Raw genomic sequence first — 19,268 nt, 5'->3', positions numbered from 1 at the left:
AAAAAAAAAAACAACAACAACAAAAAAAATCCAAGAAAAGGGCACTTGAGGTATCCTGGAGGAAAGGGGCGGGTGCTGAAGCACCCTCCGCCCCCCCCCCCCCTCTGCACGTGCCTGCCCCTGTTAGAAGGGAACCCAGTAAACATGTAAATTGACACTGGATCTAAAGCATCCATTCTCTCAGGAAAAGTGCATAAGCGTCACCTGCGACATCTGCACCTGAGAACGTCAGATACCAGATTCAGCACCTACCTTTGAGAACCAGTACCCATGGCCGGCATGACTGATGTTACTGTTGAGATCAACAACCAAGTGAGAAAGCTTCCTATCTATGTCGCTGAAGGTAATTGCCCTGCTATCCTAGGTCGAGTTTGGCTAGAGAATTTGAACCTTAATTGGCAAACTGTGAGGATGCTGTCACCCATTGCCATTGAATTAGACACTGTTTTGACGAAGTTTTCAAAAATGAGCTAGGCAACATGAAAGACATCACAGTAAAATTAAGTATTAAACCAAATGCAAAGCCAAAGTTCTTGAAGGTCAGACTAGTACCATACACAATACATTCAAAAGTAGATGCTGAACTGGACTCTCTGGTTGCAAGTGGAACTATAACAGCAATAGTTTACGAAAAAGAACCAACGGTATAAAGTGCAACTGCAGCATTGCCTTATAAGGCGACGTTAGGTCACACCACTGACCTCGATATACCCGTCCCCCCAATGTTAATATGAAACCTACACCCCAGGCTGCTACTCGCCTTGCCATTCAGTAGCAGCAGATATTGAGAGGTGCCAGTATTCTGAAGTGAAAAACAAAGGTGTGCTTGTACTGAGTACTGGAGAGAATCATTCCATATCAAATTATTATGCCATTTCATATCAAATTACCCAGTTTAAGAACAAATTCACTGGTCACTCTCTCAGATTACTCTGAAAAAACAACACCAAATTTTTATCAGATCATACTCAGATATATAAGAATATATAAGAATACATTGGAAAATGTGAAAATGATGGTTAACTGCCCACATTGTCAAATGAGGACGTGATAACATGCAATTTTAAGGAAATTTCCCAATCACATTTCAAAACATCATTCTGACACAGTAATAAATATGGTATTTCTGCACACATATAGCCTAAGAATTGATAAATGACAGAGAAAAAAATGCTTTATCTAGGATATTGTTTAAGGAAAGTTTGAGTGAGAAGCTCTCAAAAGGGTCGTCGTTTTGTTACCTTTTGAAATTTTCGGCCATTTTCAGAGCCTTGTAGGAGACAAAGTACTTGATAAAACTGATCTAATCACATGTCTGAATTATACAGAAAAAAGTTATCCCTGCTCCCAAAGTTTCAAAGCTGTACATGTTCTATTAAAGGAGCTATGGATGTCAGAAGTTGGAAAGGAGGGCTTCTTCGGCACAATGTATACAATCAATTGAAATTTCAAAGGACTACAGTTTCAAAACTATTAGAGATACAAGTCTAATATTTGGAATTTCTCCATACGGTTGGTATACTGTAGGAGCACCTGTGAAATTTTTCAGGGAAATCTGAGAGGGTGCTCTAGGACACTCTGGGTAATTTGTGACATGTGACTTACGACGACTCGCACAAACGACAGAAGTGTTTTCATTATGTAAATGTATGTAAAATCCATCCATCACCGTAACCGCTTAATCCCAACCGTGGTCGCGGGGGGGCTATCCAGGGAACAACGGGCACAGGCAGGAACCAACCCTGTTGCCCTTGGTTCAACACACCGCAGGGCGCACACTCACACAATTACGGGGTGAACTTAGAGTCGCCAATTAACCTATCATGCACACTTTTGGACTGTGGGAGGAAACCGAAGCCCCCAGCGGTAACCCACGTAAATATGGGGAGAGCGTGCGAACTCCACACAGAAAGGTCATACGCCCGACCCGGGGACTGAACACAGGACCTTCTTGCTGTGAGGCAGCAGCGCTAACCACTGCGTAAGTAAAATTAAATATTTACATTTCGCGTGGCCGTGCGCCCAGCAGCACTATGCTACCTAGTGCACGCTGTGCGCCGCACGATGGTTGCCAAGAGGTAGCACTGTACTTGCATGGCAGCGCGACTATCCCTGCCTCTCACGCATCTCCCAGTCTCATTCTCACATCTAAATATCAGTGCGGTTATCCAGTTCCGACATACATCCATTTCGACGTACAACCTGTCTGTAAGAACGGAACCCAGTCGTAAGTCTGGGACAGTCTGATATGTTTCCCCAGTAAAAGCCTCACATAAGCTGACATCTTGCATTTCCTCACTTTCACCACTAGATGGTGGAAGAGAATCGTAAGTACTGACGGCGGAAACGAGGCTTCAGAACTCGTTGGGTCGGAGTCCGTTTATTCACACTGGATTCAGCTGGGTCCTTTTTCAGAACTTTTCTCCCATTCTTTATTATATATTACTTAATTTTCCTTTTTATTTACCAGCATTATTATTATAATATATATATTTTTCTTTTTACAACAAAATGTCTATTTTGTGATCATATACACTGTGGCTGCTTTATTTGGTGCTCCTGGCAATTACCAGTAAATAGTTATCTCTAGAACAGCTTTGAGAATAGACCTTCCTGCTAGTTTTAACAAGACCGTTGATCCTCCTCTGGCCTCTCTGCCACTGACCATTTCATGTAAACTCTAAGCTGTATAAGTGCCGGTCATAGCCCATTGCCATTAGTACCAGGGCGTGACACGTACTCTTTCAGACTCTCACGCTCACGCAAGAAATCTATATTATTCCACTATAAACCTAAAATTAGCTACATCAAAAGCGTTGGAGTAGTCTGCAAACCCTACTGACTATTTACAAAGCAATAAAACTTACATACATGTAAGTTTTTTAAATGCGTGTGCAGACTTGAATTGAAAACCTCACTCCAGCCAGCTGACCACTTCCTCGGTTTGACAGTGTACGCTGCCTGGACTTGGTACCTGAGGAGGGGCAGGGAATTGGGTTGAAAATCCGGCTGTTTCTGAGATGCTGGAACACCAACAATCGCACCACATTTACAATCATGTAGATTTGTAGATTAGCCATCTTACAGTGAAACTCCTGAGCCTGACTGTTTACTGTTGGTACTGAGAGCTGCAGCCACAGGAAGTGTCGTTTGCATTAACGAGGGGGGGGGGGGGGCTAACAAAGCAGCCACTTTATGGGGCCTAAAAGGTGGACATACTGCTGCCATGCAGCGTGACTCCTCTGTGTGTGTCTGCGCATGCATGTCTGCATGTGCCTGACTGCATGTGTGTGGGAGTATGTTATTTGCACATGTGTTCGTGAATGCATTCATTTTCAGAGTCATCTGCACGCCAAACCACTGGTTTCTGTGTGGTTGCAGTGACTCACAGTGACTTCAGTAAAGTGTCTATGCTGGTAAAAGGCATCAGTATCCAAAGAAGTTTAGTAGTTCGACAAATGATTTGGACACTAGTGCAATCACTTAATTTAATGTCACTTTCTACACCTGTGATTTACTGCAGTGTGTTTTCCAGTATTGTGAATAAAATATTGACAAAGGTCTGTATGTTACATACAAAAGGACAAACAGACGTGGATGTAAGAATTCCAGCTACTGTAAACGGTTTATGAAAAGCACAACTGTGTGTGTGTGTGTGTGTGTGTGTGTGTGTGTGTGTGTGTGTGCCTGTGTGATTTTTGGGTGCCATATGAAAGGCAAATAATATCAAACATATCAACCATCCATTAGCAAAACAAATCAAGTTCTCTCCAGGAAGTCAGGCTCTACATATTAATCAGCGGCAGTGACTTCACTGGCCTAACACAAGTGAAAATGTCATCACTGTCACCATGTTCCTTTATTCCGTCACCATGATTTGACACGTATGCTTATGTCCGCATAGCGTACAGCATATGTATTGCATAGTTATATTCATAAAAAAATTGACAGTGACAACAGAACAAAGGCTTTTTCCATACACCAGAGACACTGAAAGCTCCTCATTCCAGTATCTTGTGTCACTGCATGTTTCATACTCCTGAAACTCCTGACTGCCTGAGAGGATTAGGATCACCCTGCACAGTCATGGCCTTCCCCCTTGCATGGCCGCTCCACGCAAGATGCAAATGCAAAGTTGAACCATGTCTCACATTTCCGACGCGCTGGTGTTGCAAATGCAAAGTTGAACCATGTCTCACACTTCTGACGTGCTGGTCGGCCTCCGGTAACTGATGGACCTGGTGAGAATGTCTTTGGAAGAACGGATCTCCCTAGTCATAAAGTAATAGCAGACAGCATCCAGGCAGCAGGTGATGTTGGCAAGGCACATGGTCACCTGCATATACAGACTGATCTGGGTCTTTGCCGTGCAGTCAGTGATGGTACCCTGGTGTACCAGAAACTGCAGGAAGATTCCTAAATGGCTGGGTGTGAAGGGCACCAGGAAGGCGAACAGGCTGCTGTAGATGATTCGAGCGCAGGCCAGACTCTTAGCACTGCACTCCTGCGACTTCTTCAGGGTGTGGATGATCTGGACTGAGCATACCACCAGCACCAGCGCCGGCAGCAGAAAACCGAACACCTCCACGCAGGCGATGAGCACCGGGTTCCAGCCGTCATTGGAGAACTCGTGGAAGCAGCGGAATTGCTTCTCGTCGGTGTTGTGGAACTTGTATACGGGCACGGTGGCGGATAGGACCAGCACCCATATGAGCAGGCATACCATCCGGGCCATACGCGGGGAGCGCAGCGTCCGGGCCTGGATGGGCAGCTTAATGCTGATGTAGCGGTCGATGCTGATGCACATGATGGTGTAGATGCTGCCATACATGGTGACGAAGTGCAGGCTCTCCAGGAAGGAGCAGAAGAGCTTCACGTTGACAGCCCATTTATGGGTGGTGGCATGCATCTTAAAAGGCAGCGAGAAGAGCAGCAACAGGTCCATCAAGGCTAGGTTGGTCATGTAGATAGTCGTCTCAGTCCACTTCTTCAGCAGGACATAGAATACCACCAAGGCTGTGGTGTTCAGCATGAGTCCGAATACAAAGATGGGAATGTAGATGACCAGTTGAAGAGATTTCATCAGTCCATCCACCTTAGCGAAGTCACAGTCAGTCTCATTGCCATCACTGTAAAAGGAATATGGTCAGTATTGGGTCTGCGTATAATTATTATGTATATTTTTTTAATCTAAAATATGTGCCTATATAAAGCTGTTGTTTCACGAATATCTTCCTAGTACAGAGCTCATGTTTACTTCACTTGTTGTCCATGTGTCTGAGGTCCAGTCCCATGATAACCAGTACAACTTCCTGTCAGAAGCCCGCTAACTAACCTAAGTCAGTTTCAGTATTTTAAAAAAAAGTTTAAGAAAACATTTACAACACATGCTAAGCCCGACCTCTTACAAACGCAGTCTTTTGACAAAAAAAATGTATGAATGTGAACTCCCGTCTCCGCACTCTACATGAAATCGATAAATTGGTTACCCAGATTTTTAAAGCTGGATTTAATAAACGTGATGTTAAGCAAGTCACTGTTGCATGTTTTTTTTCCATACTAAAAAGAAATTACACTGGTTATTACTTTGCGTATTGCAAAATCGTGTACAATGACATCAAACGGAATGAAAGCCGTCTTCTTTCTGCAGAATGGAAACTTTGATTTGAATTGGGGGCGAGGCAAACAAATAGAACGGAATATTCCGAGAGCAATCTCACTTTTCATACTGGGCATCAGAAAATTTTAAGAACAATTTTCACGATTCACTAAGTACGGGTTTATTCCTGTCTCACCCCCAGTACAACTCGGCTCTGCGTGACTGCTTCGGCCACCAAAGCACCTGCAAGTGTAGGAATTAGCGAAACGTATTCGTGCTTACTCATGTCAGTAAATGCTTTCCGTGTTGCATACCTGTCTAACTCACCTAAGCAGTGAGACGCAGGCTACAACAGGAATCGTCCCCTAAACGATGACAAATGGAGGCACCTGTACAGGTAAACGGTCTTACCTGACCAAGGGACTCAGCGCAGTGACTGCCATGGTGCTCGCCATATCTTCTCTGAGCTGGACTGGTCGCTTTTTAAATGTTGATGCGCTTCTTCTTTCTGTACAGAGCATTCCTATGCTATTACCGTAACCACTTCCCCTGACAGAGAAAAAGTGAGAGACCAACCTTACGTGTTTGACAACCGGTTGCCTCGGGCAAGAAGTGTTGTTTACATGTATAATTCTGGGTTATTTCAAATTATTTATGAATTGTACGCTTGGGACAGTTAAATCCCACAGATGTTCCTCGGTTGATTTGTGCGGTTATCTACATTTTGGTTCTATATGTCATGCATTTTAAGCATTGCAACGTTTGTTTATTTTAGCATTTTCGAACAAAGTGGTATCACGCTGTTGTCGTATATTATTTTAGAAAGTTAAGTAGCCTATATAGGCCTGCATGTGACGCTGAGGCATTGCTAAATAATTTTTGATAATGTTTAATTAACGAATGGCAATACAACCCCATGAACTCCCTTAAATGGGTGGAGACAGCAGCCCCCCCAAAAGCTCAACCCAATGTTATGCCATTGGTTCTGCCATATTCGTCGGGCAACAGCGCTTTTCGCTTTTTTATTCTTTAGCTTTTAACTCGGTATAGGAGTTGTCTATCTTCTTTTATGTTTTTAAGTGTTCGGGTTTTTACCATGTTGATTGTACAGCACTTAGTCTCAGCTGCGGTTGTGTGAAATGTTCTTTAGAGACACAGAGAACTGTGTTTCCCTCTGCTTGGTTTTTTTAACGTTGGTGTTGACACACTTTAAATGACTAGACGTCTTTTCACTGCTGAAGGCACGCGAAGTCGTTTTTTTTTTGTTGTAATCTACCTCCAAATAGACTGATGTCTACCAGTGGATTAAAGAATTTGGATTTTAAAAAAATAATAAATAAATGTTATTATAGCTTCACTGTACAGCCATTTTAAGATGTCAAGATTCCTTTGAAAATCGTGTAGGCTACAACATTTTACGCAGGCGTTTGAGGTAAAGCCGTGGTTTGCTAAGCGTCATTGCTTAATGCATTCAGTGATATTTGGTTAGTTGTTAAGTGTTAGTTACGTACTGATCTCATGCTTGTTCACGATTAATCAATCATGACAGTTCATGTATTCCATTCAGGCACTATATTAATTAACAGTTAACTAATTGGTTAAAATCAGACTATAGACCACGAGGGGTCAAAAATTACTTATTCACTCATTTACTACTTAAAAACAAATAATGAACTAATATAGGTTTCTCCATGAAATACATGAAACATGGGATCAGTACGTAACAAACACTTAGTTACTGGTTAATTAATGCATTAAGTAAGCGTGTACTACTACATTATTCATGTCCCCTCAAGAACAGTGTGACCAAAAATCAGTGACTGAAATATTACCTTACATAACACCGATTCGTTACCGATTCGTTTTGGGTCCTTACCATACAAGTCCAATGTCTAAAAAATGATGCTGCCAAATACCACACCCGCAACCTACCAGTTAGAATCATTATATAAATCAACTTCACCGCTAAAAGAATTGCTGCAAGCTACAATGAGATACAGTGTATACACTATAGTCAAGCTTTTTGGATTGTTGAATACATATTTAACATAGGGCTACATACAAACGTAACTTACAGAAATATTTTTGATGCACGCAAGATTATGATTTTATTTTTAATTGATCTCTATCAGAAAATGTACAATTACAAGAAAAACAAAATTACACAATGGTTTAAGGCCGGATCTCCGTTATATGTAAATTGTGTGGGTAATGACTCGGATCTGAACATGTCTATAATCTGCTAACACTTTAGGCTACTCTTAAACCTTTTAAAAATCTTGATTATTTTGATTATGCCGGAGCAAAGGCTTATATTTCGATGGAAACTTAACAGTAAGATACTGGCCGCGATTTAAATGAAGGACATGAGAAAATGCTTGTTTATGATGTGTATCTTATTTCGTTTTTTCCCTTCCTTTTCCCCCACCGTCTTTATATGCAAGTGTGGCTAAACACGGAAAGTGGGGTTTGGATTTCAATATTAGACAATTTAAAATACTGGTACAACGCTATCACCAGCTCTGCATTCAATGGAAAGGAAACGATCTGTCCTTCGAATTGGGGAGATTCGGGGTGTTTTATGCTGGTGGGGAATTCAGAGCTCAGCGGTCTGAAACCTGGCTTGCGTAAGTCGCGAGGGTATATGACTGCGTGCGCTAGTCTCTGCTTTTCTCAGCTGATCATCAGTAGTGTGTGGGAGACCCGATTAAGTGGGAAGAGCATGCGTGCGCAGAGACGGGGGGACAAGAAACAGTTGGGTACTTGCTTTTCGTTGTGCAAGTACGATATACATTGTGCAATGGAGAGTGCCTTATTTTTGTGTCTGCGCAAATGCTAGTCTTTTGTTCCCGTCTAGACTCAAAGTGGATGTAAAGCTTCAGTAGTTTCTGAATGAGTAGTCGGTCATTATGAACGCTCACAATTACAACGAAATATGTGTACAGTGAAGGGTTTAAAAAGACGGGTAATGACACCCCAATGACAAAAAAGAGCCGCTCACTAAGATGACCTACATACATCTTTCTATTACACCTTCCTTATCGGAACATTTCCAAGTCCCCGCTCGTACGAAGAACTTGGAAAGTCTGCCACATCGCCTCTCCCCATGTGTTTGATAACTGACAAACTAAAGAACCATGCATATTGATTATTCCAGTGTTTTTACAAATTTCAATAATAATTAATTCTGCACGGCATTTTAAAATATTGTTTATACCTTAAGTGTAGCATTTGGGCTATAATGAAATGAAATCGAAAGAAGGAGTTTGTGGTTCTTCGCGTGTTCGTGTGATAGTATCACGCGTCTGATGTGCGCCTCTTCTGTACCACCTGATTTTCCTTTGCGTTAAATTGCCCGTTTCTCTTCCTCTTCTTAAAAGCTTTCTGAAACAGCCTTGTAGCCAGCTGTGTAGCAAGTATCAGGCTGTTTCGCTTGTAGTCTAGACAGTCGAAGTTGCTGGAGCCCAGAACTTTGAAAGTGTAGGATTGCAAGTGTCTTTTTTTGAGCATCAGAAAATGCGGTGTTTTGGGAAGACCCCACCGCTGACATGCAGAAATAAAGACGCAGTAGTGGTTTGCTGTAGGGTTTCTCTAGAACCCATGTTCAACTCCCAGCAAGGAAACTGATCCAGTATTCTAGGGCAAATGTGAAGTGAACAACATCTAGAAACAATTTATGTGTGTAAACTGTAAATACACTTATTTGTAACCAATCTCTCTGGATAAGAATAAACTATGCAGGCCTAATGAAATGCTGCGTTCTTGCAGTACTGGTTTTTGTCTGATTTTGTCTCCTTGATTTCTGATCAATAAGCCAGTTCACTTAATCACATACCTGAGACACGCTGCTTGGATGCTAGAACTTCTTCTGCTTTGCTGAGGCAGTTCATGACCCAATAAGCAGATTCCTGTTGTGGCCTTTGATGACCCAGTTAGCCACATTTCCAATGTTGTAAATGCAATTAAAAGTTTAAGCCCAAATTCACCAAATTAGGCCTTGTGGCAGGTGGTGTGGGCAAAGTAGGATTTTAATCACTCAGTGAACAAACATAGTAAGTATTGCAGACTTGAATTCATCGTATGCTTGTCTCCCTGTCTACCTACTCATGTCCTCTTCAGAGTCAGTGCTGAAGTATCTCAGTATTGAGAATTGTGAATCTGCCATCACCTTCTCGTTCCACAGTAATAAGTTCGCAATAAGCAAATTCTGCATATCAATTCAAAGAAAAAGTTAAAAATCAATGCGAGTAATTAATCGTAAAATAGCTAAATAAAAAACCTGACTGGATCATGCAGTAACAACAAACAGCCAGAGGGTGAAGGTGCAGGACATATATCCCCCAATATTTAATTTGGATTCATTCATGCTCCCCCAATAAATAGACCATAGCATTTAGATTATTACGTTGTGCCCCCCTCCCCCATATCAACTGGGGGAAGCAATAAAAAGGCCAATAGGATGTTGGGGTATATCTCCAGGTGTGTGGAGTTTAAGTCAAGGGAGGTAATGCTAAGATTATACAATTCCTTGGTGAGACCTCACCTAGAATATTGTGTGCAGGTTTGGTCACCGTATCTTAAAAAGGACATTGCGGCCTTAGAAAAGGTGCAGCGTAGGGCCACAAGAATGATTCCTGGTCTTAGAGGAATGTCATACGAGGAAAGGTTATTTGAGCTAAATCTGTTCAGCCTCAAGCAAAGGAGACTGAGGGGGGACATGATCCAGGTCTATAAGATTCTAACAGGTTTGGATGCTGTTCAACCGAATAGTTACTTCAGCATTAGTTCAAATACAAGAACTCGTGGCCATAGGTGGAAATTAGCGGGAGGACATTTCAAACTGGAATTAAGGAAGCACTTCTTTACACAGCGTGTAGTCAGAGTATGGAATAGTCTTCCTGATAACGTAGTGCAAGCTGAATCCTTGGGTTCTTTTAAATCAGAGCTAGATAAGATTTGAACAACTCTGAGCTATTAGTTAAGTTCTCCCCAAGCGAGCTCGATGGGCCGAATGGCCTCCTCTCGTTTGTATAGTTCTTATGTTCTTATGTTCCTATGTTCTAACTCTCTCCCATGATGTGGTGGACAGCCCTTGGTCTTACTCATCCCTAACTAGGTGCTGCAGTCAGTAGGACAGTGGCACCAAATACAATTCTGAGCTGAAACAGAAGTCTAGTCCTAACCCAGATGTCTTACACATAAAACCGCAGATTTCCTGCTTATCAGACAGCTGTGCAGGCCTCTTCCTGCCTGATGTAAAGGTAGTTCACAGTGTTTTCAAAAGACACATCATTATGGGCAATTCAATGCAAGATTCAGCTTTAAAACATAACTATCTCCCGGTATAATGCCGTGTTGGTTATAAACTCACATTTTGCAGAAATGGTTCACAATGCATGTTGGCTGATAAAAATCAACAGAGATCCTGCACTACTTTGCACAGCTGCTTTGCGTCTCGTGCTGAATATGTAGTGTGTCAGATGAAGCACGGCGTATTCTTGGAGTGTGACACGCCGGTAACAACTGGGGGATCAAAGCACCTCTAACTGGGTTTTTGGGGTTTAACGTTAAGAACGGCAGCATGTCTGGCATAGTGCTAAGATTGTCGTATGAGATAAAAAGGCGACTTCCTCTTAGGGAAGGGCAAGTCTGGCAAATGTGGTTATAGTCGATTGTCTCCGTTAACGAGCTGCCTAGTCGCCTGTTGTCTTGAGTGTGGAAGTGGCTCGTCATCGTCATCACATTTAGGGAATCACGAGTTTCATGCCAGGTTCAAAAAAACATGTGAAAAGGCTTCTGGTTTTGTCTGTGAACAGAGACACTTCATAATTTTCAGAAGGACTAGCACATTATATTCATAGATACATTGAAGTATATTCATAGATACATTGAAGTATTTCTTAATTATTGGGACAATAGTGCCCCCCCCCCCCCCCCCCCAATTTATGCAAAGGATATCAGCACTCTAAAGGGCATCCTGGTCTAACAAAGGCCATAAACTTAAAATGACACATCTATGCTGTTAGTTGCCGGGTCACTTTCTGTTTTCTGTTGTTGAGCTTGGAGCCTACGCAATGAAATGTTTTAATTTCGGTTGAAATCTGATTTCCTTCTTACCATTTACTGATAGTTTTCACTGGAATGCTTGCCGTTACTGTATCTACCATAGTTTCCACACTGGAGTCGCATTTTTGGCTCTTGCAGATAAATGTTATCTACATGAGTGCGGTACCTGCTACCACAGCATTATCAGCACTTTTGTGCAGGCTATGTCTCTGTGGCGGCGAGGTACCAAACACCGCGCATGACAATGTGGCTGCACAGGATATATACACACAGATAAAAGCCTATGTATAGGCAGAGCATTAGGGTGCTGGTGTTCTCTGTGTCAGAGGTGCATGTGTCAGCATAACGGGAAGTTTGTGCTTAGGGTGCCGTCTGCATGTGTTGGGGCCTTCAAGGGTGATGTGCAGCCTGGGCCTATGCCGCGATTTTCATCTGATGTTAATGACTTTTCAAGGTGATGTTGCAGTTGTAATGCAAATTGCAATAACACAAAAACTTGAGGTTAGTAATTAGTTTGATGATTCATATTTAATTGTACATTTACATTACAGTAATGAACCGGGGTTGTCTCGTAGCTAGGTGGGTAGCACTGTGATGTCATACCTCCAGGGCAGTGGATTTGACTCCTGCTCCCATATCTTTGCATTTCCACCCTTCATTTTGCCTTTGTCTAGATTCTTACACGAACCTTGGTTTTCTCGTACAGTGCAAACGCATGTAGCTTAGAGGAATCAGTTTGCTGTGCTGTGTGTCACTGGCCGTGTGTGCCCAGCGATGGACGCCATCCTTTCCCAGGGTGTGCCCTGTGATGGACGCCATCCTTTGCCAGGGTGTGCCCTGCTTCATGCCCTCTGTTTCGCGTGACAGGCTTCAGGTTCGCCAGGATCAGTTGAATTAAAATTTATGGATTTTTTTACTTTCAGTAATTTACTTCCTGTTAAGAAACAGAGCAGAGATCTCCTATATCGAGTGTAGCCCTGAATGTTTGCATTAACCCATATTAATCACAGTGGCAGCAACACGGAAATATCATGAGGTAGGAGCAAACCAACTTATCACTTTTACTTTGGTGGTGGAGGGTTTGACTTCGGTAGGGAGTGACTCACTGCCTCAGACCTTATGTCATTTATTCAATGCTCAGAGTGCTTTTAAGTGTTTCAGTATTTTATACACACAATTATTATTCTTAAATACATCCATTAATTTATGTTCTTAAAAGGTTTTCACATCGCATGTGCTGTTGGTGTTTATCATTTACTGTGAATGGTCAATTAGTCAGACCTATGCACCATTTAGAACTGAATTGAGAATGGCTGTGAAATTCCAATTCAATTCATGAAATTGAATTACGATTGGAGGCAGGATGCAGAATTGCAATTAGAATTTGAATTTAAAGAACATAAGAACATAAGAAATTTACAAACGAGAGGAGGCCATTCGGCCCATCAAGTTCGTTTGGGGAGAACTTAACTAATAGCTCAGAGTTGTTAAAATGTTATCTAGCTCTGATTTAAAGGAACCCATGGTTTTAGCTTCCGCTACACTAGCAGGAAGACTATTCCATACTGTAACTACACGCTGTGTAAAGAAGTGCTTCCTCAAATTTGTTTTAAAATGTTCTCCCGCTAATTTCCACTTATGGCCACGAGTTCTAGTATTTAGACTAATATTGAAATAGTCATTTGGCTGAACAGCATCCAGACCCGTTAGAATCTTATAGACCTGAATCATATCCCCCCTTAGTCTCCTTTGCTCAAGGCTAAACAGATTCAGTTCTGCTAACCTCTCCTCATAAGACATTCCTCTAAGACCAGGAATCATTCTCATAGCTCTTCGTTGCACCTTTTCTAAGGCAGCAATGTCCTTCTTGAGGTATGGTGACCAAACCTGCACACAGTATTCAAGGTGGGGTCTTACCAAGGAATTATATAAGAAAGTAGAATTCAATTCCACAGAACAACTGCAACTCAGGGATGCTGGTGAGCTTCCGCACATGAACGGCATGCTTCAGGTCCTTCCACAACACTTTTTTAGGGTTAAAGTTGGGGATTTTGATTTGGCCATTCCATAATATTAAGTTTCTTATACTTTTACCATTTTTTGGTAGAATGACTTGTGTATTTACGGTCTGCGTGACCCATTTTCTCTTGAGCTTTTACTTCAGGGATGGTATCCTGATATCTTCCTGTAGAATTTGCTGGTATAATTTATAATTCATAGTTCCACCTAAGATGGCAGCAAAGCGGGCCCAGATCATGATACTTCCATTGCCATGTTTGACACATGTAATAACATTCATATACTAGAATGCAATGTTTGCTTTTTGACTGTGTGTTCAAGATACATCATACAGATGCCCTGGGACACATCATCAGTGATGTGTCCTGGGGTCAGTGGGTGTTTTGGGTCTTTCAACATCATACACCGTCAGCCAGGGACCCAGCCAGATTTGATCAGGCCCCAACCTGTGTCCCAGCGGCGTTTATCCACGGTTCTGCCCTCTTCTGGCTTTCTCTGCGGCTTCAGTTACGGACCTGATTGCCTTCCTTTTCTCCTGCTCAATGATACCAAATATAATGCTTTTCATTCAAGCTAAAAAGGTCTACATTGGACTCCTCTGTCCACAGAAGATTCTTCTAATATCTTTCTGGCTTATCCATGTGGTGAAGTGTCACCTGTAGAATAAATTATTTAACTAATAATTTAACTAATAGTTAATAATTAAAATGTTATGTATACCTCCAAGACTCAGTGCTGGCCAAGTGCCCAACCCAAGAAACATCCCACTCTCTTCTTACATGGAAAGTTATATTAGTCACTCACCCATGACCAAAGCGCCACATGATGTCATCATACACAGTCTTGTGAAAAAGAAAATACACCCTCTTCACTTCTGTGATTTCACATATCAGGTCTTAATACAAAACCATCTGGTCTTTACAAATTATTTAAATCTATCCTGTAAAACAACACACAACAACATACAACAGATTCCACTTTGTCATTATTTAACAAAAATGAAACCAAAACGGAGAAGCTATGTGTGAATAACTAAGCACACCCCATGATTCAATAGCTTGTATCAATTACAGTATGACTATGAATCTCTCACATCATTGTGGAGGATTATATAATGTTGCTTCACTTCATTGAGGTTTGCAGGCATTCATTTATGCACAGCGTTATTAAGGTCCTGTCCCATCACAGCACTTCAATTGGGTTGAGGTCTGGACTTTGACTGGGCCATTGTAACACCTTTATTCTTTTCTTTTTCAGCCATTTGGTTGTAGATTTGAACCAAGCTTTAGCTCTCGGACAGAAGGGCCTCACATTTGACTCTCTGTTACTTTGGTATACAGAGGAGTTCATGGTCGACTCAGTGACTGCAAGGTGCCCTGGTCCTGTGGCTGCAAAAACAAGCCTGAATCATCACCCCTCCACCACTGTGTTTGACAGTTAGTATGAGGTGCTTGTGCTGATCTGTTGTGTTTGGTTTTCGCCAAATGTGGTGCTGTGCATTACGGCCAAACATCTCCACTTTGGTCTCGTCTATCCAAAGGACGTTGTTCCAGAAGTCTTGTGGTTTGTTCAGATAACACTTTGCAAACCTAAGCTGTGATGCCATGTTCTTTTTTTACAGAAAAGAGGTTCTCTCTCCTGGTAACCCTTCCAAACAAGCCATATTTCTTTAGTCTTTTCTAATTGTACTGTCATGAAGTTTAACATGCTAACTTCGGTCTGTAGAGTCTCCCACTCGTGGAAATATTGGCAACTGTCTTGAATGTTTTCCACTTGTGAATGATCTTTCTCACTGGAGAATGATGTACTTCCAGTTGTTTGTAAATGGCCTTATAACCCTTCCCAGATTCATGGGCAGCAACATTTGCTTCTCTAAGATCATTGCTGATGTGTTTCCTCCTTGGCATTGTGTTAACATACACCTGAATGCTCCAGACTGGCAAACTTCCAAAACTTCTGCTTTTAAAGAGATGGTCACCCTTGCTGATGTGCTGGTGTACTTTCTTTTTCACAGGACTGTACCTGAGTCAGCCATATTTAGCAGACGACGGCAACTATTTGGCTTTTACTGGAAAGGAAACCAAACCAGATTTTCTGAGTTAGCACAACTTGCCTGCAAATTCCTCACTAGAGCCGGTTTCACTACAACTGCTGACAGAATCTTCAGTGTAGACGGAAAATTTTTCATCTTTTGCTGAATAAATATAACAATACTGAACAATGACTCATACATTTTGGAGTAAAGCACAATTGCATTTCCCATGATGCTTTGCTTTTTGCTATAGTGTTAAGGTTTAACTGAAAGACGAGAAGTATTGTTCTACGTGCAGAATATAAGAGCAACATATATTCTTTCATTTGCTTTTAATGTTAAAAAATGTTAAACAGTATACAGTAACAAAAATATAATACATCTGACAGTTGACTCAAACACTACAGGCATGTGGGGTAACAGTCAAACAAGCAACCCTATCAAGGCCCTATTCATCTGGCAACCCAATGACACTCACAAGGAAAGCTACGGTATTGAGACTCGGTATTGAGACTCCTCACAAATGCTAACACACATAAACAGTTAAATACATAAAAACAATAAATATGTGCCCATGGCACCGGTGCAACCCTGCTCTTCGTGTCTCCTCCCCGTTTTGGCCAGCAGGTGTCGCTGGTCATCCTGTCTTCCTCCCTGTCATTCACCCTTCAGCTCCTATGTACTCTCTCTGCTCCCTAAACTGCCACATAGCTCAGTGGGCTGCGTATGTTGTTTAGAGTGAGAACCTGCTAGTCATGGGTTCAGAACTAACTAACAACAAGCCTCACCATTTTATTAATATAAGTCTTGTTCCCCCGTGTTTCTTGTTTTCTGTTCTGTTTTCCTGTTCACTTCTGTTCTTTGTATTAATTGGTTCTGTCATCCTACTGTATTCCCAGAGTGTTGGTTAGTGTTTTCTAGTTTTAGTGTTTGTAGTATTCCCTAGTTCTGCACTTATTAATTGTTCCACTGCTCCTTTTGAGATTGGTTCATTTGATTACGATTTATTCCTGTCCCCTGTTTGCTCTGTGTTTCTGTGTGTATCTAAGTGTCTGTTCTAGTTCTGCTCTTTCATGGTTCATTGTAGTTGTATGCGGTTGTGGTTAGTTTGTGTGTTTATTGAGCTGTTCTGGTGCTCAGTCCTGTTCCCTGTGTTGCTCAGTTCCCCAGTGTATTCGCTTCTTGTTATGTTCTTATTTTTCCTGTTTTGTTTTGACCCCTTGTGGTCCTTTTCTTTTGTGTCTTCCTCGTTGTGTTCTATTTTGTTAATAAACACATTTTTTTCACCAAGCTGCAAGGAGATTGTCACTCCTTTTTTCAGTAAAGTTCAGTATATACATATGCCATCTAGAAAGTTTATTATGTTATTTGCTAGATTAAATGTCCTTGTGTTGTGTGATCACACTGAATTTCTTTGAATTGAAATAAATTCTTCTTCCCGTCATTCCAATTCAAATTCCAGTTCATGAGTGGAATGCGGCACAATTCATAAATTTGTAATTTTGCAGAACTCTGCAATTAATGAGAATCATTTGACTTCCATTATTTTGAATCAATAGAGTACGTTATGTGGTGTGGAATGGAGAGTGCGCCATCTGGTGGAAGTGATCAAATATGGCCTTCATTTTAAGAATGCTGTCACCAACTGTGTGTACTGTACTGCCTTTTGCATGTCCTTTAAAACTATGTACATTTATAAAATATACTTCAGAAATAAGGTTCTTTTTGGACTCACCATTATTAATTGACCATTATTTTAGGTATTTTGTAAGATTTGCTATCTATCCAAGACATCTTTGATAAGTACTGCATCCAGACGGCCTGGCATCCTCAATGACCCTTCACATGTCACCCGTGACCTAAACATCTAGCTGCCATCTCTGGGGCATTTGGACCAGCTCCATTCCATCCTGTAGCAGCTTCTTTCCATCGGACTCCTAAGTTCTCTTGTGCTTCGGCACCGTGTTTAGAATTCCACTGAACAACTTAAATTCATAACTGTTTACCAGCTGCCTGCGCTGCATGCTTTCTGCATCAGATGCACAGAACAACGGAGGACCTGCATTACACTGCACTTCACTGTATGCACCCACTGTTCCTGCACTAAATGCCGTTCACACATACATTTCTAAACTGAGATAATGTACCCTTCAGCGGAGAGTGTGAACAGCTGAGAAGATCATTGGAGCCTCTCTTCCCTCCATCACAGACATCTGCTGCATCCACAAAGCCACCAGCATTGTGCAGGACCCCACACACCCCTCACACACACTCTTCACCCTCCTGCCTTCTGGCAAGAGGTACCGGAGCATTTGGACCCTCACTGCCAGACTGTGCAACAGCTTCTTCCCTCAAGCCGTCAGACTCCTGAACAATCAGAGACTGGACTGAGACATACAAACACACACACACACACACACACACACACACACACACACACACACACACACACACCTTTATACACCCCACTACCTCAAGAATGGTTTGCACAACCCATTGCACTGTTGCAATTTACACTTTAGAATTAGCCTGTCACACATTATCATCTCTTCTATTTACCCACCAGACTCGTGATGCACTTTCTTTGCAACGTTTGCACTTTTTGCACACTTGCACTTTATGTAGTCCTGTGTTGATGTAGTGTTATATATAGCACCATGGTCCTGGAGGAACATCGTCTCGTTTCACTACGTACTGTATCACTGTACAGAATGTTGTTGAAATGACAATAATAATTAAAAAAAGCATTTGAGTATAAACCTAGCGCACAGCCCAAGTTGAAAGTTGCACTATGTACAGCTTATTTTATCCAAGATTGTCTTGTGTGTCTAACTTGTTCTGTGTAAAGCTGATGTTAGTGTCGGACAAGCTCATATGTTGAAATGAGTCTGACTTGACTGGAAATCTCCTTTGTAATGTTTTACATAATCATGCTCTTGGTAACATGTTACTTAAGAGGTCATGGAAAATGTAGTAGTGCATGCTTACTTAATGCAGTAATTAACCAATAACTAAGTGTTTATGTACTGATCCCATGCTTGTTCATCCTTAATCAATTATGACAGTTCATGTATTTCATGGGGAAACCTATATTAGTTCATGATTTGTTATTGAGTAGTAAATGAGTTTATTTTTGCCTCAAGTGGTCTTACCATTATTATGTAATTAGTTAACTGTTAACTAATTTAGTGCGTGAATGGAATACATGAACTGTCATGATTTATTAATGATATACAAGTATGGGATCAATATGTAACTAACACTTAGTTACTGGTTAATTAATGCATTAAGTAAGCATATACTACATTATTTATGCCCCCTCAAGTAAAGTGTGACCTGGAACCAGTAATAGGAGGTCAACTTTATAAATAACACTGCAGTTGCAAAATTTTTATACTCTGTGCAGAAATTTTCCATGAGAGTGACAGGAATATAATAAATATCAGTGACATTGGATGGAGTTTATGTTGCATGTGCAATTATTGTCTCACTATGTGTCTTTAGCTAGTTTGTATTGTTCTTTGAGTACCCAGTGACTTCCCAGAGCAGGGA

At 41.5% G+C, this 19,268-nt stretch overlaps 1 protein-coding gene across 1 annotated transcript; it reads right to left on the bottom strand.

The window, feature by feature from the left end:
• Positions 1–3,841: 3,841 nt before the first annotated feature.
• LOC111860696 (G-protein coupled receptor 55) lies at positions 3,842–6,545 on the bottom strand. Its single transcript, XM_023844632.2, has 2 exons — positions 6,011–6,545; positions 3,842–5,129 (listed from the first exon to the last, which is right to left on the bottom strand). The coding sequence occupies exons 1-2, from the start codon at positions 6,118–6,120 to the stop codon at positions 4,196–4,198; spliced, it is 1,044 nt and encodes a 347-aa protein (XP_023700400.2). The 5' UTR covers positions 6,121–6,545; the 3' UTR covers positions 3,842–4,195.
• Between the last annotated feature and the right edge of the window lie 12,723 nt (positions 6,546–19,268).

Source organism: Paramormyrops kingsleyae, chromosome 17, assembly GCF_048594095.1.
Source record: "Paramormyrops kingsleyae isolate MSU_618 chromosome 17, PKINGS_0.4, whole genome shotgun sequence".
In the NCBI taxonomy this organism is placed as follows: Eukaryota; Metazoa; Chordata; class Actinopteri; order Osteoglossiformes; family Mormyridae; genus Paramormyrops; species Paramormyrops kingsleyae.
Note: the sequence above shows the minus strand (reverse complement) of the source record. Positions and strands in the feature narration are given on the sequence as shown.

Coding starts and splice junctions, on each gene's coding strand:
- LOC111860696 (XM_023844632.2), bottom strand. CDS start 6,120: ATGCTCTGTACAGAAAGAAGAAGCGCATCAACATTTAAAAAGCGACCA. Junction 5,130..6,010: donor GCGCTGAGTCCCTTGGTCAG/GTAAGACCGTTT, acceptor TTCCTTTTACAG/TGATGGCAATGAGACTGACT.